The sequence below is a fragment of the Cnephaeus nilssonii genome (genome assembly GCF_951640355.1).
Source record: "Cnephaeus nilssonii genome assembly, chromosome: 6".
Classification (NCBI taxonomy): Eukaryota; Metazoa; Chordata; class Mammalia; order Chiroptera; family Vespertilionidae; genus Cnephaeus; species Cnephaeus nilssonii.
This window is the reverse complement of record NC_137077.1, coordinates 25,672,463-25,699,375: the sequence shown is the minus strand read 5'-3', so window position 1 is coordinate 25,699,375 and position 26,913 is coordinate 25,672,463. Positions and strand designations below refer to the sequence as shown.

Below are 26,913 nucleotides of genomic sequence, written 5' to 3'. Positions count from 1 at the left end.
TAAACAAATATGATAACTGGATGGTTCCTTGGAGGGGGTGGGGCAGGACATAGTAGAGGAGGCATTTACATCACTGGGAACAGTTTGGGTCCCCTGTTCCTGCAATGGGCAATGAACCTTCAAAATATGAATAGAAGAAAATCTCAATTTATTTTATTTTATGGTATTATCATATGACAGTTGTTTTCTGATCTTGAGACCTATGTCTCCCACTGCCTGTGGGAGTCTCTTGGAATTCCACAGTCATCTTGGCCCAAATCAGACACTGTTTCTCTCCTGTTTAAGATCTTTCCATGGATTCCCATCACCTACAAAATAAGATTGAAGCTCCTAGGCTTAGTTCATAAGCCCCTCTGTGATCTGGTCCCAGCATACCTTTCTGCCCATAATGATCATTTCCTTCCCTTTGGAATACTCAATCACTAATAATTCTCTCTCACATTACCTTTACATCACTGGGCTTTGTCTCATTACATGAAACTTGGGTTCCATCTTTGTTGTCTGGCAAAATTACTTACTCAGGACTCTGATTGGGCATCCCCTGCAGGGAAAAAAGCCTTCGCTAACCCCACCACTGTCCTAAATATCCTTCGTCTGCCCTCTCACGGCGCTCTATGAGTTCCCCCCTTTTTTTTTTTTTTTTTACTTTTCATTTTAAATTTAAATGATCTGTTTATCTGTGCATTTCTCACATTAACAATCTAAGCTGGGAGAGGCTAGATCAGATCATAGTTATCTTTGTATCCCTAGTGCTTAGGTCAATACCTGGCATAGAACATTGTTTTCTTATTTAAATGAATTGACTTGACTTTCTTCTGGTTTGTTTTGTGCTGAGGCCCTGTCACTAAACTCGGTCTTTTATCTCAGAAGTTGAAGGTCCCCCTAGAGCCAGCTGCAAAGTTCCCAAAGCTCTAAGAACTCCACAGCCCATGACCTGCAGAGTAGGCTGCCCTAAGTCCGTGTCCCAAAACACAAAGTCCAGGGGTTGGATCAGGAGCAGAAGAAGAGGAATGGAAGTGACACCATCCAGATGCCTGTTTCTATTATTTCTCTTCATGTGCAAGCTGTCCCCAGATGTTGCTGCAGAAATTCAAGAATCCTCAGGTAAACAAAGAAAAGCAAAAGGCACTTGGGTGACCATAGGGTCAAAGTGTTGTTAGGGGAAGGAAAGGAAACAGGGTCACACTCTGACTACTTTTCCTCCAAACCTAGAATATTCCCCCAGGAAATGGCTGTGTTGCCTGGTGGAGAAGAGAGAAGTCTGGCATTATCCTTCAGAGAGTGGCCACAAGGTGGGGTCACCCTCCATATGTTGGCAAAAAATAAAAATAAATGAAGTTTTGGAATAATCATTGCACCCCTAGAGCTCCTTGCCTTGGTGTGGAGAGAAACAGTCTAGATGCCCCTATTATTTAGAGCTGCTATTTCTCTTAGGGTGTCAGCGCCCTAACACCTTCTGCTTCTCTCTCTCTCTCCCCTATGTCTAGATGGTTCCAGTGCCCCCCAGGAACCTGTGCGGCTCACAGGTGTCCCAGCTGCCGTGGAATTCATTGCTGCTGCTGAGGTGGCTGTCATAGGCTTCTTCCAGGTTTGTCAGATACCCTGCTTGTTACGTCCCCAAAGAAGCAGGAATGTTGGGTCTCAAAGGATCCATGACCGCCACCGGCTGGCCAGGTGGCACTACCTTAGAAGCCAAGGGGCTCAGAGTTTGCTTTCAGCTTTTTCATTCAAGAACTCCCCATTTTTAGGCATTTCCAGTCTCTGAATTATGTCTTTCTCAAAAGTTCTGAGACTGCTGAGGAGACTCTGGGTCTCCTCATATATGGGTGCTTTGAAACCTAAGTCAGTATCTGATTGCTGAGTCAGGGGCAGAGTCAACCCAACTCCTATCATCCAGGCAATGCATGAGTCAATAGTGACTTTCGTCTAACTCCTTACCAAATAGGTAGTCCCTCCTTTCTCTATATCATTGTTTGTTCTGAAATGTTGAAGAAGGTTGACATTTTATACATTGAAGGTGTCAGCCTCGGTCTTCCAGATTGGCTGCCTGGCTAATGAAAGCAGCCATAAGTGAGAAAGCATCGTTCCAGTATTTTTATCTTTCTCTGGAGATAACATCTGGTGATTCTCACAGCTGATCAAGCCCCCTTCTTTCTCATTGCAGACCTTCTTGTCAGTTTCCACTCATTAATTCCAACTCATCATCACCCTGTGGATTCTATGTACACAGCTGGAAATAGCTGTGAGGAGATGTATGGGGTGGCGGGGGAGGGCGATGCTAAGAAGGGAGCACATTTTTCAGTGGTGAGAGCTCTGAGCTGAAGGCAAAAGCAGCCACCCTCGGAAATGCAGGGAGGGGCAAGAAAGTGGAACTGGAGTGTGCAATAACTTAAACAGCCACCAGATGCCGTCATTTGATCTGTGAGCAATTGCATTTTAAGGGGAAGTCTAGATTAACAATTGCTCATAGCCTCAATGAACTCCACACATCCTTTCAGATGAGCAGAGTACCAGCCCCCTCTGCTTGACCCCGGATGCAAGGCTAGCCATCTTCTTTTCTCTTTGCCCATCTCCTTCAGACCAGAGAGATGTCAGGGAAGAATATGTTCACTGTTTATTACCTGGAGCTGTTGTGGGCAATGTTCCTGTGACAGCAGGGAAAACAGTGTCAGCTTACTATAGTAAGACTGGACTCTGCTCAAGTGGTTTCCCTGCCCCCTCCTGCAGGCCTGGGATCCAGAGTTGGAGCAACGTGTAAACAGTATCTTTCATGGGCAATACCTCGGGCTTGCACACAGTAGAAGGAGGACTATCCTTTCACACCCTGCACAGACCTTTGTTAACAAAATTTCTAAGCTTCCATATTTATTTTTTATTTTTGGCCCTTTTCATAACACTTTCCTATTTTTGCATTTCTTTTTGCCTCCACCAATTGTTCCTAAAACATTTGCCTTCACAGGTATATCCGTGACAATGCTGCCCACTTTTGCAGGGCCCTGTGATTTTGAAGCCCCTCTCAGCTACTAATAAACTGCAAGTTCTATGGTCAGACCAAGCAGGAGTCCCAGGCTTAGCCACAGTTTTATAGTTATCAGTTAACCCACTAAGCTCAGACTCTAAGTCAAGTCTCTGATTTCTGGTATGATAAGCACATTTCAGTTTCATGTTCAGTTTCCATATCTTTCTCCTCCAAAATGACCTCTGTCATTTCTCCTTGCTTTTAGGATTTAGAAATACCAGCAGTGCCCGTATTCCATGGTGTGGTGCAAAAATTCCAAGACGTGTCATTTGGAATCAGCACTGATTCTGAGGTTCTGGCCCACTACAACATCACTGAGAACACCATTTCTCTCTTTCGTCTGGTAAGTTGGGTGGGTGGCTCAAGCCTTCTCTGGGTTTTTACTTACCTTAGGTTGTAAACTCACAAACTTGTGAGACTAGAAAGAAGTCTATGTCATTAACACTAATGATGATGCCAGTGTCAGGGACAATGGTGACAAGGATGATGGCTCAACTCAAGCTTCCCAAACAGATGCTGTCTTGAAATGGAAAGAGGTCTGGACTGAGAGTCAGGAGATGCGATTTGTTGCTGACCAGTCATGTGACTCAGGCAGGTCACTTAACATTTCTTAGCCCTAATTCTTTCATCTCTATAAGATAAAATGGTTCAACCATATCACCTCTAAGATCATTTTGAGCTCTAAAATGTATACTTTTATATTTTGGGGAGTTAACTTACATTTGTAAAAATGTATCAAGCAACTACTGCATGTCTTATGCAAGATATTAACAATGAAAGCAAATTAACTGTATTCTCTTCTCTCATAGAACTTAAAATATAATAGATTGTAAACATAATACACAAGTATCTACAATACAAAGAGCATCATATAGATAAAGTATTATAAGGGTTCAAAGGATAAAAGCAGTGTAGATATTGTGATCAAAAAATTATAACAAAGAAAACTGAACTGGGATTTAACAGATAGGTAAAATTTGGACAAGGTGGAAGAGAATTTATGGCCAAAATGTAACTTAGAAACAAAAATGTAACTTAGAAAACAATGATCAGGCCAATTTGATTGGATCTCAGGGTACATGTTTTGGGGAAATGAATATAAGACAAAGAAGCTTGATTGGAATCATATTGTGGAGAAATTTGAATACTAGCTTGACGTGTTTTCACTTAATTTGGTTGGCACAGAAAAGGCACTAAGGCTTTTAGATCAGGGGAGTAACATGAACAGAAATGTATTTGAGCAATGTTATTTTGGCATATGGGTAGGATGAATTTCCAGGCAAAAAAAAATAAGAATGGAGAGAAATTTTGTTAGGCTGGCAAAACAGATCATGTACTAAGGGTCTGTAGTAGAGCAATCACATTAGAAAGTGAAGAAAAGGCAGGGCTTGCAAGGATGAGATGTCAAAATGATGGAAGGCAAAGGAGGCCAAGCTTAAAGTTAAGGTACCTAGGAATAGTGAGGGCCTATTCAGAAATAGGGGTTTCTGATGTTGTGGCTAGTTGTTGAGTTTGTATTATGGGCAGAGTATCAAAGTGGAGATGACCAGAGTCCACGGAAATGAGAAATCGGGCAAAAGATAGTTTCAAGATTTCCTTCCCCTTCTCACCTCCATCCTATCTATCTCTTTCGCTTCTCATCCAAACCTCCTTACATGCAGTTAATATTCACTACCTCCAACTTTCTTTAAGCTCTTAAATACACTGCTGTCTAGTTTATACCCTGCACTCCATTAAAACTGCTTTCTTCAGCACGTTTCCGTATTTCCAAATCCAATGAACACTTTTTAGGTCTTATTGTCCTCAACATCATTGCCATGTGTGACATGTTGACCACTTTTTTTCTCTTTAATCTCTTTTTCCTTAACTTCTAGGAGCCTACTTCTCCTGGTCCTCCTCTTCTTATCTTAGTCTCCGTGAGGCCTCCTCTTCCTCCATCCATACTACTGCCTGACACAATGCTCTTCCCATGCTAGGTTATAGAATCCAAGCTTTGTGGGGCACTACTTCAACCACAGAGCCTAAAAGAGTGCCTGCCGTGTATCAGGAACTCACTAAGTGTTCATTAAATAAATAAATATGTGCATGAATGAATGTGCAATCCTTAGGTAATATAATCCTTTCTCATGTTAGACTATTAAGTGTTTGCTGAGGATTTGGAATGTTTTATATCTAGCCTGGACCTCTGTTGTAATTCAAATGCTTGCTGGTTGAAGTCCCTCATAAGCACTACAGTCTCAACGTGTTCAAAACTGAATTTTCCATATGCACCTGCTGAATCATGTTCTTCCCTCTAAAACTTTTGTATTGAATGGCTATGTTCATTTGATCTCTAATTTTTTTTCAAATTGGGCCTCCTCTCTTACTGAATCTATATTCTTTTCCCCTATTTCCACTTCTTTCTTCTGTTTAGACTTTTAGCACCTTTGGCACAGACAATTCCATAGCTTCTTAATCAATCTCCCTTTACTACTTCATAAGTAATTTCTAGATTAGTATCACCATGATGAATTTAAAATGGAAATTTGACCATGGCACTCCTTTCTTTAAAACTTTTTAATATTTCCCATTTCTTACAAGGTAAAAATCAAGATATTTAAACATCTTGTCTTTTATGACATGGCCACTAGCTGCTTCTCTATTCCCTTTTCTAACACATTCCTACCTTGGGCTGTACCCTCTCAACACCCAACTATCCTATATAATAAAGAGCTAATATGCAAATGGTCCTCGTGCCAGGCTGGGGGACCTGAGGCTGTGCCAGGGGACCTGAGGCTGCACCCCCCGACCCTGCAGGGATTGATGGGGGTGGGGCCAGCCAGGTCTGGGTCTCACGTGATTTCGAGGCATGTTCAGGTGGGCAGGGACTTGACTCTGGGTCCTGCGGCGCGCCCCAGACTCTGACAGGAGGGAGGTTTTCATATACATTTTACTAATTTTCTTTCATCTCTGACACTTCTATTATAGAGAAAGGGCAAATAGCAATATTAAAATATTTCCTCTAATTAATTCCCTTTTAATGTGCACAAATTTCATGCACTGGGCCACTAGTACATAGTATAATGATCCAAGTTCGTCGTTTCACATGGCTATTCCTCTGCCTAGAAGGCCACTGCCCCCAAGCGCCCCCTTTCACTTAGGCTTACCCAGCTAACTCCTTCTCACATTCCAGTGAATCAGTCAGGCATCTTATCCTTCAGAAAGCCTCCCTGGAATCTCCAAATTGGCCTAACTATCCCTCCATGTTAGCATATCTCTATTTTCATTTACCACTTTGTAGTGCAGGTCATATATTTCCGTGTCTGTCTCATCTTTTCCCCCATTACTCAAGGGCAGAAACCATGACTTCTAGTCTCCAGAAGACACAAAGTGTTTGAGGAACGAACTGGCCTCCAAAAGTATGTCTGTGGGTGCATGAGTACCTTCAGCAGCCCTCTTCCCACCTGGACAGCAGTTGTAGGTTTGCATTTTCACCATCGTGAAAAAAAGATTAAACCAAGCTCTTCTGTGAAAAGCTTTGGTAAGAAAGAGATGGAAGGTTAGGTTAATGCCTTTCATGTTCTTGTTGAACCATTCATAGTAACCCTTCACTAGGAAAATTCTAATCAAAGACAGCTTCATAACGTACTTCTTTGCCGGTTTGCTATTTTTAGATCTTATGAAGGCCTGATTTTAAAGTCAGTGCTACCAAGATGCATATGTGAGGAAGAAAAACAAGTGCTGTTACTTCCAACGTCTCTACAGGCTTTATGGCCTCTACGGGATGAATTAACTCTGCTTACAATTCATTCCTTATAAAGTCTTGATGATGACTTCCCAGAGCTGTTCCCTCTTGTTTAGCATGTATTTTGTTTATCACTAGTGACAGACCTGCTCAGAATGAACTCTTGAGACCTCTGGGAACAGGATTACTTTGTGCCATACCAAAAACAAACACACTGGTCCTTACCCTGCTCCATTTGCCGGTCTGGGAGAGGTTCAACTTGTGCCATGCCAGCTTTTAGATAAACATTTTTTTCTCAGTTTATACTTTCAAAGTTGAGTCCATATTTTAGTAGAATTATTATTCAGGAGTTTGAGATACCTTAAAAGAGAGAGAGTATCAACCCAAACTAATCTACTTTACAATGGGAAATGGGAAATGCTGCAAATTTTCTGGTACCTACTTTTACCTTAGATTTACATTTTTATTATTTGTTTGTTTGTTTGTTTAAGTGCCTAATTTATGATAGGCACTATGCTAGATATTTTCCATTGTTCTACCATTTAATTCTCACAAAATTGAATGAAATAATTACTGTTCTCCTTGCATTATCAATAAGGAAACTAAAGTTCCATGAGGTTGATTCAGTTGTCCAAAGTCTCACAACTATAACACGACAGATATCTGATTCATACTCTGTGCTGCTGTCTTTAAAGAACACCTTCTGTATGATACTACAGCGACTTTCTAAAGCACTTATTCCTAAAGAAAACTTTTGTTTTTTTGTTTATTTTTATTGATTTCAGAGAGAAAGGGTGAAGGAGAGAGAGAATGAAACATCAATGATGAGAGGGCATCGTTGATCAGCTGCCTCCTGTATACCCACCAGTGAGGATCAAGCCCACAACCTGGACATGTGCCCTCGATGGGAATTGAACCCGGGACCCTTCAGTCTGCAGGCTGATGCTCTATCCACTGAGCAAAACCGGCTAGGGCAGTGGTCGGCAAACTGCGGCTCGCAAGCCACATGCGGCTCTTTGGCCCACAAAATACCACGTGTGGGCGCGCACGTACAGTGCGATTGAAACTTCATGGCCCATGCACAGAAGTCGGTTTTCAGCTCTCAAAAGAAATTTCAATCGTTGTACTGTTGATATTTGGCTCTGTTGACTAATGAGTTTGCCAACCACTGGGCTAGGGCAAACACCGTTGTTTTTACTTCTAGATTCACCTCATTCAAAAGCCTGTTTTTTTTTAACCACTTTCTCCTAAACCATTTCTCTGTCCTGCTAGCACCACTTATCAAACCCCAGGGTTATTTCTCAAGATTTAATCTAGACATTACATATTTTGTCCATAAAATTTTAGAATTAGACATATATTATTTTCAACTGCAAGAACATATGTAGAGGTAAATTAAAACAGTGATAAATGAAAACATGATAAGACTATAATGGTTAACATTAGCAGATGCTTGAAATATTGGCGCATAAAAATGAGAGACCAGCAAATGCTCTCTATATTCATGGAATGCATCACTTTCCAGAAATGATGCGAGCTGATTAGATAAATATCATCAGGAAAAAAGTTATGTAAAATGGGACAATAACAAGTCCTGTATGATAGCCTGTGAGTGATGTATGGCAGCTTGCCTTGTGTGAGTGTGACTGCAGGGCCTCCACACAGATAAGCTACCAGGCAGCGCAGGAGAATTAATCAGCCGGGCACTCAGAGAATATGCAGAAAAGTCGCCTTTATTGCAGATTGCATTAGTGCCATGACTCAGGGGAGTCAGTCTCCAAATTCTGAGGGATGAATGTGGATGAAGCTTTCCCTTTATACTCTTAATTCCTTTGTCCCCAAAATACGGATCAGGCTTCCCCCATGAATTGGGATGGGAGAAGTGGGATGACGCCCAGAGGCCTGCCAGCACGGGCACCAGCCCCTCCGGGGATTGTATATGGTTCATGGTTTATGGTCTCTGTAAAATGGGAGTATTCCAGGAAACGGGTTCTGCAAGGCAGGACAGGCATCACAGATAAGAATGGAGTTTGATAAGAATGGAGTTTATCGGCAAGCAAGAGTGTATGTCAGAAGGTAGGCTACTGGCACAGATTCAGATAGCTGGCCCCCCAAATGTTTTATTTTCCCCTTCACTCCAACAGAACTTATTGTTGTCCACACAAAGACATAGTCTTGGTACTAAGACTGAATTTCAGATATTATTTGAACATTTAACCTGCTTTGGATTTTCTCCATCACTTCTATTTTTTAAAAACATATTAGCCGAATGCTCCATTGGGATAGTAATGGAAACACAGTAGAGGCATTCTGTTATTCCCTTTATAGTTATTTGTTGGATACTTATGATAAGAAATGCACCTTGCGAAATAATCAGAAGGAGCACTACATAAAAATAAAGTGATAATTAATGCAAGAAGTAATATATGCCAAATAATTAAATGTTTTTCCAAAGAATATATTTATTCAACATAATGTAAGCTAAGCAGCTTATAAAAAGAAACCGAGACATGAGGGCATTAGTTTAACAAGTGACTTCTCAGTGTGATGCAAGATATTTAATACTATAACTGTGCTATAAACTAAGATGACTTTAATACATTTTATGAAAAACTGGGTTGTTAACTAGAGAAATGCACAGCAATTGAAGGGAATATTGCTGAAATACTAATTAACAGAAAAGGAATGATTAAATCTATTGGTATAATACTAGTATAAGCAGTATCTAAAATATAAAATAATTCATTTCAAATACTCTTGGGGAAAACTCAAAATTATATTTTAAGGTGGCAATCCTTCTGGTTTACTGTTTCTGTTTTTCTTCTGGTGTCTCTTTACTTGGAGAGAAAAAATAATTTGATATCTCCAGTAAAATTCTTTCCAAAAACTGGAAAAATACATAAAAGGTGTTTTTTTTTTTTCTTCTCAACTCTTAGTTCCAGGGTCAGATTTTTCTTTCCAGAACATTATGCAAATAATTTCCTTTACAGAAGGGAGATTTCCTGTTCCAATGTTGTTTCCAAGACCCCTACACATGAATGCTCCAGAGTTTATTGGTTTAAGAAATAATGAAATAATCAAGCATGTTTCCTTAAAAGAAGTGCTACCAACTGGATAGACTTCAGGAGTGTGGTTTGTATTAAAGCTCTTTGCTTCTTAGAGAATGTTATCATTTAATATCTTCTACCTCCAATATACTGTGCTCCTGACGTCCAGAAATACCTAATGTAACTGGCACTTCCTGTTTTCCCTGTTCTGGGAAATGTGAGGGACTGACTGGAAGAGAGAGCCGGAGGGAGGGGCTCCTGGCCCAGAACACAGCCTGTGTCAGCTGAAGTGCAGGCACCAGATCTCCAAGTTCCTAGAAAAATAGTCAGGAAGTATTTAGACATATTAAGTAGTAAAAAGGCCCTGATTATAATAATGATGATGATTTTGATGTTTGTAATTAGCAAACACTTAAGTAGGAAAGACATGCCAGCTGGCAAACCCAGCCTTAAGCAGCAAAGATCTATGTGCTCATTTAATTTCGCTCCTCACTCTTACTGACTTGGGGAGGAGAATGGTAGTAGGGTGGGCAAGGACTCCACCTAAGAAGACTTTTTCTCTTCCTTGTATATTTCTGCCCAAAGCTTTCTACTTAGAACTTTATGGATTTTAAAACAATTCAAATACCCTTGGTTTTGATGTTTGTTTGTTTTTCAAATTTCTGTTTTGAAATACATTTTCTGCACCTCAGCATTTATTTGATAAACTGAAGTTGTGTAAACAGTCCCCTCCTAAAATCAGTAAAATAAAGTGATTAAAAAGCAGCATTTAAACTGGTTTTGGACCTTTCTAGTTTAAATAAATAGAATAAAAATTAAATAAAATATGAAGAAACTGGAAAAAACCGTTGCAAACGTAGGAAGGAAAGATCTCTTACACCCTTCATAAATTAAGTGATTAAATTGCTATTTGAGTGAATGTCAGCATGTCTGTGCCTCAGTGCCTAACATACACAAGGCGTTCAACAAATAATTTGTAAACAAATAGATTATAAAAGAATGACCAGATATTCCAAGAATTCATAAAATTGACCATAAAGAGTGCATTGAGCTTTTTGGAGGCCCATATTGCTTTTAACTAACTCAGTGGGAAAACAGCTTGAACAAAAGAAGTTAAAAAACAAACAATGGAGTCATCATAGGGATGACAATAAAGAACAAACTTGGACACTTACTGCTCAGTGACTTTAATTTACCTTTGCTTGAATTCCCGCATTCATAAACTAAAATGATACTTACCTTTGGCTTTGCTGGATAGACTGGGAGAACATATTTTGAGGTAAAGGATGATTCTGATCCTTGGCAAGATCTGATTGGGTAGAACCTATGTAAGATAATAGATGTAAGGGAAAGAAGTTAAAGAGATTCCAAGGGTTGGTAATAGCCCAAGGATCTCAAAAGTGGCCCACACTGTTTTAGGAAACAGAATTATTCAGGACCTAGCCCTGATTATTTTTATTTGTAGACATAGTTGCTATGGATGATGGAAGCATTACCTTGTGTTTTTATGTGCATGAATAGACTGGGGGAGATGAATGAGAAAATCTGTGAACAATGATTGGCCATATAAAGCTCCATCTTTTTATATATCTGAGTATGGTGTCAAGGTAGTACTAAAATGTAAATCTGGGATACTAGATCAGGTAACTAGACAATCCCTCTACCAAATCTGGGATAATAGATCCAGTAACTAGACAATCTCTTCCACCAAAGGCAATTTTTTTAAAAGCTGGGGCAGAAAATGAGGGCTTTAAAGAATTATCAAGAGAGGGGAGGAGCTCCAGTGGTGCAATCGGTTAGCGCGCGGTACTTATAAGAGAGGGGAAAATGTTTAGACTAAGATCTAGAAGATGGAAACTCAAGAGGTAAATCCTATATTTGGGGTGCTTTTCATCTGGGAGTCTTTTGCAAGTTCTAAAAGAAGCAGCCAAAAGACTTAGAGCTTTATTAGCATTTTTGAGACCCTCAAAGAGCCCTAAAAGTAAATGTTGAAGTCCAGAGCACAGAAGAGGAAGTAGGAGGTAGATCTAGTAAAATACCCTTTGCTCCACTTAGATGCTAAAGAACAATACCCTGAAGACAATGATGAACCAAGGGGTGCAGCACAGATCCAAGTTATCTCAATTCCTGAAATTAGATTAGGATTATCAAATATGAATACAAAAATATACATACACTTGCAGACATACATATAGTATATATGGTATGGCTAATCTTCTCTTAGCGATACCATAAATAATGGCTGATACTCAAAGAAAAAAAAGAAAGATCTTAAATCAGAGAAAAGAAATTATCTTCAAAGTAATCTCAAAGGAGTAATATTATGGTTCACAGATGACTTCTCAAAAGAAAGAGTGGGATGCAGAATATAAAGAACTATAACTTGCAAAAAACTGAAGGAAAATTGTCAACTTAGAATTCTACCCCCAGCTAAAATAGCTTTCAAAAATAGGGAGGGTAGGGGTAAGGGAGAGAGATCAACCAAAGGACTTATATGCATGCATATAAGCCTAACCAATGGACACAGACAACAGGGGGGTGAGGGCATGAGTGGGGGGGGCATAGGGAGGGTAATGGGGGAATAAGGAAACATATGTAACACCTTAATCAATAAAAAAATTTAAAAAATAAAATTAAATAAAATAAAGGTGAATTAAAGATATTTGAAACAACCAAAACTGAGAGACTATGTCACCCAACAGAACTATTTCATGCTAAAGTAAATATCAAAATGTGTTCTAGGCAGAGGGGAAAAATCCTAAATAGAAGCAAAGTTCAAAAATGCAGGAAGAAATGAAAAGAAGCAAAATGTAAATACATGCATGAATGTAAATGTATGTTGACTATATAACAATGATGATAATGTCTTGTGAGATTTAAAATTAAAACACAACTGGAGTGGAGTTGGAAAGAGATAAACTGTGCTAAAATGTTCTAATGTACATTGTCCAAGAAGAAGGTAAAATTTCCAATTAATATTAGGTTCAGGTAAGTAAAGAATGCATATTGTAGAATGCAAGCTGGTAATCTCTAAAAGAATAATTAAAGCTTGTGTAATTTCCAAACCCATAAAGGGAAAGAAGGAATAATACAAAGCACTCAACCAATTCAAAATAAGCCAGAAATGAATCAAATGAATTTGGAACTGGGAGAGCCAATGGAAAATGAATATTTAATTAAATATAGTAATTACATTACAAAAAATAATCCAATTAAATACAGACTGGATTTTAAAATATAACTGTGCTTTTTATAAGGAATACATTATTTTTAAACATAATGACACAGTAATATTAGTAAAATATAAAGAAGATAGAAATATACCATGCAAACATTTCCAAAAGAAAGGTGGAATAAGTATATTAATATTAGACAAAGTAGCCATTGAGACAAGCATCCTTAGAGATAAAGAATGACCTTCATAATGATAAAGTTTCAACTTACCCAGAAAATTTAAGAATTCTAAATTTGCATTAATCTAATGCATCACCTGAGAATATACAGACAGAATAACTGGCAGAATTGTAAGGAAAATGGTTAAATCTATAATCATAGTGGAAGATTTTAACATTCCTTTCTGATAGAATAAATTGGTTTTTAAAAATCAATAAGAATAGAGATAACTTGAACTAAATAATTAACCATGTGACATCAGGTGCATATACAGAATAGTACACCCAAAAACTATAGAATATACACAATTTTAAGAACATATATAATATATGGAGAAGTTGACAAAAGATATAAAATGTAAATCTTAAGCTAGAAATTAATAACAAATAAACAACCAGAAAATCTTACTTTCAAATTACAAAATACACTTCTAAATAACCAATAGTTTAGAGAAGAAATAAGAACAGAAATTTGAAAACATTTTGAACTGAATGATAAGATAATCTATATGTAACATTTATGGATGCCTTCTAAGGGAGCTGCCTCATCCTGAAAGCGTTTCTGCTCTTCCTCAGATGACATATGGGCCTGTGATTCCCCTGTGATGACACTTGCTACCTTGTGTGGGACATGTGTCTTCACTGTGTATCCCACAGGACAGCGTGTTCTTCAAGGGCAGGGAACATTTCCTATTTACCTTTCTGGTTTTGGAGCTGTGTCAGTGCCTGCCACGTGGTAGATATTCCAGAAACATTTGTCAATGAACGAATAAAGACAGAACAGTGACAATTATTATTTGTGTGTTATGCAGGTGGATAATGAACAATTGAATTTAGAGAGTGAAGACATTGAAAGCATTGATGACACCAGATTAAGCCGTTTCATTGAGATCAACAGTCTCCGTTTTGTGACAGAGTACAACCCTGTGGTAAACAATAGTCCTAAGGTCCCTGTGTGTGTGTGTGGGGGGGGGGGGGGCGGGGAGGGGGGAGAGAGGGAAGTGGACTTATCTTTGTAGCAGGGATCTTTTCTTTCAGGAGTTCTGATCCTTTGACCAGTAATAGCTGCAATTCATTGAACACCTAGTTGTTTATGTTGTCATCCTTACTACACCTTTCAGGTTGAGAGCCTTGACCCTTTTCAAGAAAGAAGCAGAGAAGTTAAATGACCTATCACATGATTAGGAAGGAAGAGAGCCACAATGCAAAGTTAAGATGACTGATTCAAAAACCTCTGAATTTTGCCTGAGAGTGTTCCATGAAGGCAACTCTGATCCCAGCAACACTCTAGACCACACTCCCCAAACAAGATTGCAATCTGTGCTGAAGGTCTAATTTTTTCTCTACCGCATCAGGAACCAATACTTTTGTAAAATGCAATAAAATAAATTAATAGGCAAAACACTTTTAAAATAAAGCCTATTGGTCACATATTTGGATGCCACAGTTATATAAAATTTCTATAAAAGTTTTTATGCACTTCTTCCCATTTTTTGTGCCTACCTCCTAGTGGGCCAGTAATTAACAGTTCCAGGTCTGGCACCACCTGCACGAACCCAGAACCTCATGGGTTTGAGGGTACCTAGATCCTCATGGTGGCTCAGCTTTCTTTCTAGGTTTGTTTTCTCTTAGTGTTGCATGCTGTATAGAGCCTGTGTAGAGGTGTTGGTCAACCTGTCCTGATTATCTTCTGGCTGGCCTTCTAACACTCTACAGCTTATAGAATTACTTTATATGACCTGACTTTTATTTTCCCTGACAGAGATCATGGAGTGATGGAGTATTAGTCTCTAGTGATCTACATCAGCTCAGAATTGCTGTGCATTCTCTAATAACAGTATTTTATGTGCATGTCATGATTTTTAGAACTTACAATGCCCTTTCCCACCATATTCTCATTTGATCCTTACATTGATTTTTTTGAGGTAGAAGAGAGGGAATTATTATGCCCATTTTATAGAGCAGAACATTCAAAATCCAACTGACTTATTCAAGATTACATAGTAATTAGAAAAGGCATAATTAAAGGCAGAAACTGTAATTCATGATGCATTAGTTCACATTGTCCATTTCCATTTTACAGGATAGGAAATGGGAGTTCAGAAAAGTGAAGTAATTTCCTCAAAGCCATATGCCTAGCAATTTGAGCTCCAGAGACAGCCCTCTGCACCTGCCCCTTCTTTTCTCATGACTCGTCTGTCTGACTGATTCCTGTGGTTTTTCCATTGCCCTACACAGCCTTCAATGGAAAACACCCCTTTTCCTGTTGACTCAATTCCTGCCCCCCTCTCACACCATGTTTGTTTCCATGGAGTGGTGACTCCATTTCCACTTTTGCTAAGATTTCAAACACATGCACCCAGGGAGTGTTGGCAGCAATAATTAAAAGGGCGTTTTTTGCCTAGACCAGTGGTCGGCAAACTCGTTAGTCAACAGAGCCAAATATCAACAGTACAACGATTGAAATTTCTTTTGAGAGCCAAATTTTTTAAACTTAAACTTCTTCTAACGCCATTTCTTCAAAATAGACTCGCCCAGGCCGTGGTATTTTGTGGAAGAGCCACATTCAAGGGGCCAAAGAGCCGCATGTGGCTCGCGAGCTGCAGTTTGCTGACCACTGTCCTAGACCATTGTCATTCTTACCATTGTGTCTACAGAGATTCCAAGAGTGCAAGTGGAACCAGAAAATTTGATTTTATGGTCCCTGAGTTTATGGGCTCAGGGTCCTGGAGTTCTGCAGGCTAACTAAGGTAGGGCAAAGACTAGCCTTCCTGAGTTCTTATGCCCAGTCCATCTCTTATCTTAGAGAATAATACCTTTTTTTTCCTTCTAATTTTTGCATTAGTAGTGAAGGCAATCCACATCAAGAAGATATTAAATAAGAATTTCTTTAGAGAAGCAAGTTTAACTTTTATTGTAACGTCTTCATTTCCCAAAAGTAGTATTTTTCTCACTTAGAGACCTGCCCATACTACATAGCTATTTCTTAGCTGTTTCCAGTGCAGAGGTTTGCATCAGTAGCAACTGGACAGAAACTCACAGCCATGTGTCTGGCCTGCCATGCACTTTTAATGCACATACTCAATCCTTGGCTTCAAGGTGAAAAACTGGGTTGTGTCTATTAGAATTAAACTAATCACTTCTGATATGTCCAATCCTTCTGCTAAGACAACGGTACCTTTTAACTCCTTAGTTTTGATTTCTTGACTCGTCCCAAGAATCATCCTCTATGTATGCTCTAGGAGGGTAGATGCATGCTCTAAATTCAAATAGCAGAATCTAATCAAACGAAAGACAATTCTTTAACACCAAGTCTCCCCAATTTAAAATCTAAGAACTGGTTTTAAACTATAAGGAGAAATTTGGGGCAAAGAACTAATTGGGCCTCCTTTGTCTACATCTTGTCCAAGAGAGCTAGAGAATCTCTATGGAGCAATGTACAGCTTCCAGAAAGATCCTACCTAATTGCTCCCCCTCCCACCATCCTGGGATTCTGCCCAGTGGTTCATTGACCCCCAGACTCTCTCTTCCTGTGTACATGCTGGTCTTACAGCAATGCTGTCTGTATTTTAAAGGAAGTGGTGGAAAGGAATGGGATTCATTTAAAAATAAAGACACCTGTAGCACTATTTTAGGAAAGTGAAGTGAAGGTAGGCAGTGCCCTGGTTTCACCCACTCCTCTCCTCACTCTGGCTCAGGGCTATCTCACCCCCTTCATCACGGACAGCTTCCTGGTGAGTCAGCCAAAAGGGGCCAACACCTCTGATCTCCTGAAAAGCTCATTGTATTGCTGACCCAAAGTAGACTGATTCAATCACACTGAGGGTTGAACTGGTTCAGATTGGGGTTTTGTAATCAGCTGTGTATAAGGTAGTACATCCTGATGGTTAAGAGCACAGACTCTGGAGTCAGACGGCTTGGTATTAATCCCAGTCCACTTTATGTGACTTTGGGAGAGTTTTTGCTTCAATTTTCTCATTTATGAAACTGGGACTTAGAGGATTAAATAAGTTGTTATATGTAGAAACCTGAAAACAGTGCCCAGCAAATAATAGGCACTCAAAAGAATGCACTACTAATATGTATTCAAAGTGACTAGTATAGTACAAGGTATATTTGTTGTCTAGCCTATCTAATAAAAGAGTAATATGCAAATTGATCGCCACTCCAAGACACAAGATGGCCACTCCCATGTGGTCAAAGATGGCTGCCCCCATGTGGAAACAAGATGGCCACCACAAGATGGCCTACAGGGGAGGGCAGTTGTGGGCAGTTAAGGGTGACCAGGCCAGCAGGGGAGGGCAGTTGTGGGGGGACCAGGCCTACAGGGGAGGACAGCTGGGGGAGGACCAGGCCTGCAGGGGAGGGCAGTTGGAGGCAACCAGGCCTGCAGGGGAGGACAGTTAGGGGTGACCATACTGGCAGGAGAGGGAAGTTAGGGGTGACCAGGCCAACAGGGGAGGGCAGTTAGGGGCAATCGGGCTGGCCGGGGAGCAGTTAGGCGTCGATCAGGCTGGCAGGGGAGTGGTTAGGGGGTGATCAGGCTGGCAGGTAGAAGCAGTTAGGGGCAATCAGGCAGAGGCAGGGGAGAAGTTGGGAGCCAGCAGTCCTGGATTGTGAGAGGGATGTCCAACCGCCCATTTAGGCCTGATCCCACCTAAACAGGCAGTCGGACATCCCTCAACGGGTCCCAGATTGGAAAGGGTGCCGGTTGAGCTGAGGGACACCTCCCCCATGCACGAATTTCATGCACCGGACCTCTAGTTGATACATAATAGATTATCCCAAAACTTGGTAGCTTAAACCAGTAAAAATTTATTACACACAGTTTCTGTGGGTCAACAGTCTGGGAGTTGCTAAACTAAATGCTTTTGATCTGGGTGTCTTGTGCAGTTATAATCATTGATCAGGGAGGCAATGTCATCTGAAGGTGTGACTGGGGCTAGAGGATCTGCTTTCAAGATGGTTCAATCACAAGACTGGCAAATCAGTGCTGGCTGTTAATAGGGGGCCTCAGTCCCTTGCCCTATGAATCTCTCCAATATTGGGGCTGGTTTTCCCCAGAGTGAGTAATAGAAGAGAGAACAAGGGAGAAATTATGATGTCTTTTATGACAATATTGGAAGTCACACTCCATCATTTCTGCAACATGCCATTAGTTACTCCACTCAGCCTCACTCAGTATAGGGGAAAGGGATCAGCACAGTTGCATGAGAACCAGAGGGTAAACCTTACTGACAGGCATCTTAGAGGCTAGTTACCATTTGTGTTATGGATGAACAAATCTCATTTATGTTGTAGTTTGCCTAGTCCTTGGGTGGCCAGTAATGGTTTTTTTCTTTCTCCCTCTCTCTTTCATTCTACTATAATGCATTTCAATTTGCCAGACTGTGATTGGTCTATTTAATAGCATGGTTCAGATTCATCTTCTCCTGATGATGGATAAGGCCTCCCCAGAATATGAAGAAAGCATGCACAGATACCACAAGGCCGCTAAGCTCTTCCAGGGGAAGGTAAGTCTGCTTTGGGAGATATCCTTTTGAAAACTCAGCACCAGGACAGTAGAAAAAGGCAGATGGGGTTAGGGAAGTGAGATAAATAAGGAAAACTAGTATGGTTAAGAGATAAAATAATAACTGGGACATAATAAATCACATTACTCTGATTTAAAATTAAAGATGTTATATTTTGTACTATTTAAGACCTGTATAATTATATCTTCCATTGGTGGTAAAGTCTTTTGCTTTTTTTCTACATTGAGAAGTAAAAATAAAAATCACATATTTATTACAATATTTTTCTCCTTGCCATAATCCCTTACATTTTTAGACCTCAGGATTTATTTCTCATATCAAATACCTATCATATAATAGGTGCCTAATGAATGTCCAGTACCTGGTGCCTAATGGATAATAAATATTTATTTTTTTACCCTTCCCTACTCTGTGCAATTCTATTTAATATCACTTAAAAGTAAAACTTCAACCCCTTCAAAGTTACTATATTGAACTACATGACCTGTTCAATGATAAGAACTGTCTGATAATTAAATAAGCTGACCTTCTGGTGGTTGTTTCTGTAAGAGTTTAAGTTTTCAATGTTATTGAATACTAGGGGCCCAGTGCACGAAATTCATGCACAGGGGCGGGGGGTTCTTCAGCCCAGCCTGCCCTCTCTCACAGACAGGGAGCCCTCAGGGGATGTCCTACTGACGGCCTAAGCCATAGTCTGGCCTCCCTCTGCGGGAGGCGACCAGGCTAATCAGGGGAAGTCACCAGCCCCATCACCCTGCTGCTGCAGCCACTGCCAGCCACCAGCAGCCGCCAAGGTGTTTTCATCAACATGGACTCCAGTCCCTTCACCATGAAAAAATGACAACTTTCTTAAGGCATTTTCAAGATGTGTCTTTCATAGCATATGACATTTCTTTCTTTCTTTTTTTTTTATCCTCACCTGAGGATATGTTTCCATTGATTTTTAGGAAGTGTGGAAGAGAGAGAGGGGGAGAGACAGAGAAACATCAGTGTGAGAGGGACATTTTGATTGGTTTCCTCCTGCATGAGCCCTGACCTGGGCCCCGGCCAGGGAGAAGCCTATTACCTAGGTACATGCCTTTGATCAGAATTGAACCCAGATGCTGTGGTCGGCAGGCCAAGGCTCTATCCACTGAGCCAAACCAGCTAGGGCAGGATATGACATTTCTTAGCCTCTCCAGCAGCAGATCTTCATTTTTTTCTCCAGGAGTGTTGTGGAAAAACCCTAGATCACCTTCTTAGATTCTTATTACCCAAATTACCAAGAACACTGAAAGTGGAGGTGTACAGGGAGCTTAGCCAATGAGTGGTCAGAAAAGGTGTTTATGCTCAAACTGGTTTGGCTCAGTGGATAGAGCGTCGGCCTGCAGACTGAAGGGTCCTAGGTTTGATTCCTGTTAAGGGCATGTACCTGGTTTGGGGGCACATCCCCAGTGGGGAGTGTGCAGGAGGCAGCTGATCGATGTTTCTCTCTCATCGGTGTTTCTGACAATCTATCCTTCTCCCCTCTTCTCTGTAAAAAAATCAATAAAATATATTTTTTTAAAAAAAGAAAAGAAAAGGTGTTTCCTCTGCAGCCCATGTGCAGAGGATCCCCTGCATTATGTCCACTGGACTGGGGGTATGTACCCGGCCGCTGGGGGCACACCCCCAAGCCCGGCGGCCATGCATTCTCTGTGTCCACCAGGCTGGGGGCATGGACCCGGGCTGCTTGGCGTGGAAGTTCGCACCCCACAGCCACTTGCGCTTGGCGCCCCTGGCTGCTTGTCCCAGGACCCAGCCCAGTTGGCACCCCCAGCCACTCATCCCAGGACCTGGGCCACTTGGCGCCAGTGCCTGTAGGCCACTCCTGGCCAGGGACATTCTGGGACCCCAGCCACTCAGGGCCTACATGCAGGCCTACAGGCTCAGAGAGGTCTGGGTCCCAAGGATGTTCCTGGGTAACCCACCATCTTTGTCAGGTCAATTTGCATACTCACTCTTGATTGGCTGGTGAGCATAGCGGAGGTATGGTCAATTTACATGTTTCTCTTTTATTATATAGGACTAGATGTCCGGTGCATGAAAATTCATGCACTGGAGGGGGGTTCCCTCAGCCCAGCCTGCCCCCTCTCACAGTCCGAGAGCCCTCAGGGGCGGGAGGCGACCCGGTGATCAGGGGAAGGTGATGCCCCCATCACACCTCTGCTGCTGCCACTGTCAGCAGCACAAGCCTAGACTGGCCCTGATTACCTGAGCCTCGGGTGGCCCTGGGCGGCTGGGCAGCCACCATCTGAGGCTTACCTGCACCTCGGGCTGGCCCTAGGCGGCTGGGGGCTGAGGAGACTGGGGGACTCTGAAGGAAGGCGTGCGGAGTGGCCGGACCTACCTGGGGCAGGCCCGGTCTTGCCACGTTCCTGGCACCCTGGCAGAGCTGAGGGGACTGGGCACCGCCATCTTGTGGCTGTGGGCGCTGCCATCTTTGAGGGTGTGGCAGTCAATTAGCATATTCCCTCCTTATTGGCTGTGGGCACCTCCAGCTTTGTGAGGGTGTGACAGTCAATTAGCATATTCCCTCTTTATTAGATAGGATAGATAATCCTCTAACCAAAATATTATTTAAAAGATTTCTACTTTAGGTAGAGGGTTTGATTTCATCATAAAAAAAAAATAGTTAACATTTGTCAAGCACTTGCGATATGCCAAAAACTGTACTGGAAATGCTTAATGCATCCTCTCATTTAATCTCCCACAACAAAAGCCCATTTTGCCCATGAGAGCACTGACTCTCAGAGAGGCCGAGTAATGTGCTCTGAGTCACACAGCTAAAAAGTACCAGAAGCAAAATTTAAAATTTATTCTCCACTTTTAATCTTTAGGCTCTACTTAATCACTAAAGTTAATCACTGAAGTATCTTCAAAGGCTGTGTTCTTAAAATTGAATCAACCTGCTCAAAGGGGTAAAATACCTAAGCAATGCAAAGCCAGAACAAAGCCATCCTGATTCAATTGAGATGTAAATTGTGTGGCACAAACCATAAATTCAATCAGAGTAAACTGCCACAATTACAAGGTACCTCTTTCTCCTCAGGACCTCAGATAGATCTTTCTCTTTCAAACTTCTCCAACTGCAGATACTTTTTATTCTGGTGGACAGTGGTGTGAAGGAAAATGGGAAGGTGATATCCTTTTTCAAACTAAAGAAGTCTGAACTGCCTGCTTTGGCAATTTACCGGACTCTAGATGAGGAGTGGGATACACTGAACGTGGCAGAAGTTTCAATAGAGCGCGTGCAAAACTTTTGTGATGGATTCCTAAAAGGGAAAAGGCTGGTAAGTGAGAGACTACAGGGAAGGCAAGTTGAATTTTCTTCCTTTCTATGTCTCTATTATTCCTATTGAATAAAAACTCTTCGGGCTCCACTGGATTTGATTAAGAGCAAAGGTATACGAGGACACAGTAGACAGAGTTGGGATACTTTTTAGGAGATAGTCATGGAGATAGAACTACAAAAGCATTTTGGGAAAGGTCTTGCCTATTCAAAAGAGCCGAATTCTGGATTTCACCATTCTGTGTACAATATCAATAGTAAACAAATTCCATATAGAGAGTTCATAAGACAAAAATTGCAGGTAGATTTAGGACTTCTGGGGATGGACTCCAAATCTAAATATCGTGTCTTGGCATTTTTCAGAGTGAAAACCATGACTCAGAAGAAAAGACTCAAAAGGTGGAACTCTGATTTCTCCCCAATACTTCTACATACCACCAAGCATCTACTTCATGCTGAATGAAGAGGGGCAACTCAAACCTCAGGGACACTAAACAACAAAGTCACCCCCCCCCCACCCCACCCCACACACAGCTCCATTTTGTTCCTCAAAATCTCATTTATTCTCCTTGTCCTTTCTTTTAATTTGCTTATATTCTCTCTCACTACCCATGCAATTTTCTCTTATGCATTCATACCATGTAGGCCCAAACGCTGTAGTACCACTATGTTACCACTGGGTGGAGGCTTTAAGAGAAATACATACTGTGATACCGGCATGAAGAGACATGGCTCAAAAGAAATTGTCCTGATTTGTCATTTAATAATGAATTTGGACACTGCACATGACCTACACACAACATAGTTTCTTCTCTATAAGGGTTACCTAAGGGTTGAAACTCTACTTTCCTCATTAGCAGCTGTCCCCCTCTCTAACACAGGGCCCAAGAACAAAAGGGTTTTATACACCTTTGTGGAACTGTCTTTTTGCCAGAAGTCAAATCATGTTCCCAAGGTTCTGAACTCAGCAGAAAGAGACCATGTAAAAGTTTGCTTGTTTTGCGTTCCCAACTCCCCATGTAAATCAACAACTGCATAATAAATAAAAGGCAATAATGTTATAGGAAAAGACTGGCATCTCTTTGCAAACCTTTTGTAAATACCCAGCTGCCCAACTAAGCAGTAGGTACCTCACTCTCCGGTGCCTACTGTTTAGTGTCAGGCTATGAGCCACTCCGTGGGTGGGATAGGAGGTAAGTAGAGACCATCCTGCGTGAGGATTTGTATAAATGTGGCCAAATTGCTCAGACTCAAATCAGGTAACAGGTTGGGGAAGGGGTAGGAGGAGAGGGGCACTTGGCCCTGGGGCAGGCTAGTGCTGACTAAGCACAGATTATTGCAGGTGAGGTGTTCAATCCAGCCATGTGGGAGGGAGAGCTTGGCCAAGTGTCTCTGGCTCACAGGCTGTTACTGTCAACACACAGATGCTCCATTGTTCCCAGGAGGCCCTTGGCTCAGAAGGAGAGCACCTAAGTGCTCAAGGGCTGAAAACCACAGAATACTCCTAAGGACTGGTCCAAGGGAGGAACAGAGAGTGAAAGACTTGGTTGTTCCTTCAGACTCTGAGCTGGGAGTCAGCAGCTGGCAAGGACACTGTGAAAGCAGCTGTGTTCGACACGCCTCTCAGCAACATGAGACCTGCGGAGTCTGAGCAGGCCATCCAGTCTATCCACAGGCCTACAGAAAACCACCCAAACAGTCTCTTGCTTGAGGCTGAAAAATACTCCAAGGACAGGCACATCCCAGAAGCCTCCCTTTGATCCTGAAAACCAGAGCTCTCGACATTTACAGTCAGCGATTCTTCCTGATATCCAGCTGAGGTGCCCCAGGCACACAAGCTTGTTTCTTCTTAGCCACGCTCTGTGGAAATTCTTAACAGCTGCCAATCACCATCTCCAAATAGCAACTTCGACCTCTTGTTGGTTGCTCTTCACCCCCCTTATCCAGTTCTCTTTTCTCTTCATTCACAATCCATCTCTTTCGGCAATATTTTTTAAAGTTCCAAATCATTTGATTCACCTGATTATTTCTCTCCCTTTTCTCTTTCTTGTTTAAAACGGTGAAATGCCAAACTGTTATAGTAATTTGGTAAATGCTAACAAATAAATTTTCACAAACTATATTTTGTTCAATATTGGATTAATTTTTCAATTATTATACTTGAAGTTTTGCTCCCATTAACTTGTTAACACTGGCCAAATACATAGGTATTTAACATCTTTTTTTAAGAAATAAATTTTTATTGATGTCAGAGAGGAAGGGAAAGAGAGAGAGAGGGAGAAACATCAATGATGAGAAACAATCATTGATAGGCTGCCTCCTGCAAGCTCCACACAGGGGATTGGGCTCCAAACCCAGGCATGTGCTCTGACCGGGAATGGAACTGTGACCTCCTGGTTCATAGGTCAATGCTCAACCACTGAGCCACGCCGGCTGGGCAGGTTTTAACATCTTTGTATGCATTTTGCTGCTTGATAGCATTCAATAGCACTTTTATTTTATATTATCTTTTGTATGCTTATTTGCATCTTTATGGTAGTGAATTTAAGTATTTCTTTTCATTTTATGTTTTTCCAAAACTGCAAGGTGTTTTTTCCTGTCTTCTTTTCAGCCAATCCTGTTCTTTGTAGCTCAGAAGACCCCTAACCAAAGAATGGAACTTCTTCAGAAAGAAAATTTGTGAAGGTTCTAATTAATTCACTAAAGGTCAGACCTAGTATTATAAACTCCTGTAATTTATAGATCATCTCTGCTTTCGGTAATATCCTCTTAAGACTCTACCTTCATCTACCCAAGACTGTATTATTATTGAAAGATTTAGATATAGCTCAGCTATATTTTTTATTGTGGAATCATTTATTGGCCCAAGTTGGAAAGACTGCCATACTTTTTCTTTCAAGTCTGAAGGAAACAGTGAAATTATGCAAGAAAATGTTGTAAAAGATACTGGAAGTTTTGGAAGACTATGATAGAGGAAAGAATGGGAGCAGAGCCTGAGTCAGAGGGCTGCTGGGAGAGTTTGTGTTTGCGTCTCACCTTGTCTGTGTATGTGGCTCTGTGACCTTGAGAAAACCACTTTGTATCTTTGAACTTCAGTCATTGAGAAGAATACAATAATTCATAGGCTTTTTTGAGACCCCAGGCTGATAATGTATATTAAATAAAGTCTGTCGTTATTTTTATGTTTTATTTAATATTACGCTGCCTTCTCTGAGTAAAAGCCATTTCTCCAATTTCAGAATGTATGGAAAGGAGAGGCTTTCTTCAGGCTCTTAAAAGAATCAGACCTCCCACTTGAGATTAGTGAAGTAGTTGAGGTAAGTTTTAAAAATGTCGGTTTTCTTATTATTCAGGTATGGCGAGGCCAACAGGTCAGGAGGAAAGTGCAATTGTAAAGACAGTTTGTTGCCCTAACCGGTTTGGCTCAATGGATAGAGTGTCAGCCTGCGTACTGAAAGGTCCCAGGTTCGATTCTGGTCAAGGGCATGTACGTTGGTTGCAGGCACATCCCCAATAGGAGGTGTGCAGGAGGCAGCTGATCGATGTTTCTAATTCTCTCTTCCTCTCTGTAAAAAATCAATAAAATATATTTTTTTAAAAAAGAAAAAGAAAAGACAGTTTGTTGCAGTTCCCAAGAGGGGGTAACATGTGATGTCCCCACGGCAACATGGTTGGTCAGGAGGCAGAAGGAGCAGAGAGAAAATATGGGCCTTTATCGTGGTTTCTGTAGACGGAAACAGGCAGGGCAGGGTAAGCAATTGGCTGTTTTGAGTCCTTTCATCAGGCTCTGAGTCCTGAGAGCTGCCCTGAGCTGTCTGGAATCTGGCCCTGGTGATTAGGGCAGGTGGATGATGAACCAGTGTGCGAGCCCTGTGAGAGCAAAAACAGTGGGTGGAATATGGGCTACGGATTGGTTGGTTTGCATTTGAAAGACACTCACAAGCATGTCAAACTCGTGGCCAACGGGCCGCATGCCTGCCGCTGCGAGTTTGACATGCTTGCTCTAACAGGTGAGTTGTTTACTCTCTCCAGGAATTGGCTAGCTCTGGGAGGAACGATCTCTCCAGCATCAGCAAGGTCCCAGATGTGAAGCATCAGAAGTACATAGTTAATAGCATACTCTAGCAACCACCTGCCATGGGACTCCTCCCCCAACTCACCTAGTTTGGTCATGCTGCAAAGGAAGGTATGCTGTTATTATCAGGCCCCTTTTAGTGTATATATATATACCTGGGGTGGTGGAGGTAAGAGAAATGCTAACTGGTGTATTGAGAGAGCAGTTTATGTATTCATACACTCATTCATTCATTCAAATACTTACTAATCCACTACAAGAGTGCCAGGCAAAATTGTCTCCTAAGAGAGCAAAGTAGGCCTTGGGTGATGAGCAGGGACATTATATTGTAGAACAGGGACATTTCTGTTATAGTGACAATAGGCAGCATGGGAGCCATCAGACTGGTTCTGGGTCATGAACGGAGAACAGCGGAACAGGGAAAGCTGGATGAAGGAGAAGGGTGCTGAGGAGAGGGGTGGGCAGGAAGCTGGCAGTGGGCTGAGGAAGAGAAAGCTGGCAGAGTTGGGGAAGAGAAACCACAAAGGGAAAGAGTCTACCACAAAAGGCTAGAGGTTCATCATGAACAAACTTTATTTCACAATTGAGTTTGAAACTAGCCCTATTTATTTCACCTTTCTGAAAGTATGTGGTTTTTCTCAACAGAGAAAAATAAAACAGGAAGCAGGGTGTATCTGGCTTATCCTCCTAGTTACAGTACTTTTACATGGAGAAACCTAGAGAGTTAGAAAAGGAGAAAGTTAAAAACTCCTTTTGAGTTTCAAACCTTTGAAGAAAATGTACTCTAGAAATCAAAGAAACACATGAATTTT

At 41.3% G+C, this 26,913-nt stretch overlaps 1 protein-coding gene across 1 annotated transcript; it reads left to right on the top strand.

The window, feature by feature from the left end:
• Positions 1-7: 7 nt before the first annotated feature.
• ERP27 (endoplasmic reticulum protein 27) lies at positions 8-22,570 on the top strand. The gene is made up of 7 exons (XM_079773912.1): positions 8-1,104; positions 1,488-1,588; positions 3,225-3,362; positions 13,995-14,111; positions 18,570-18,695; positions 21,830-22,027; positions 22,390-22,570. The coding sequence occupies exons 1-7, from the start codon at positions 930-932 to the stop codon at positions 22,435-22,437; spliced, it is 903 nt and encodes a 300-aa protein (XP_079630038.1). The 5' UTR covers positions 8-929; the 3' UTR covers positions 22,438-22,570.
• The last annotated feature ends 4,343 nt before the right edge of the window (positions 22,571-26,913 follow it).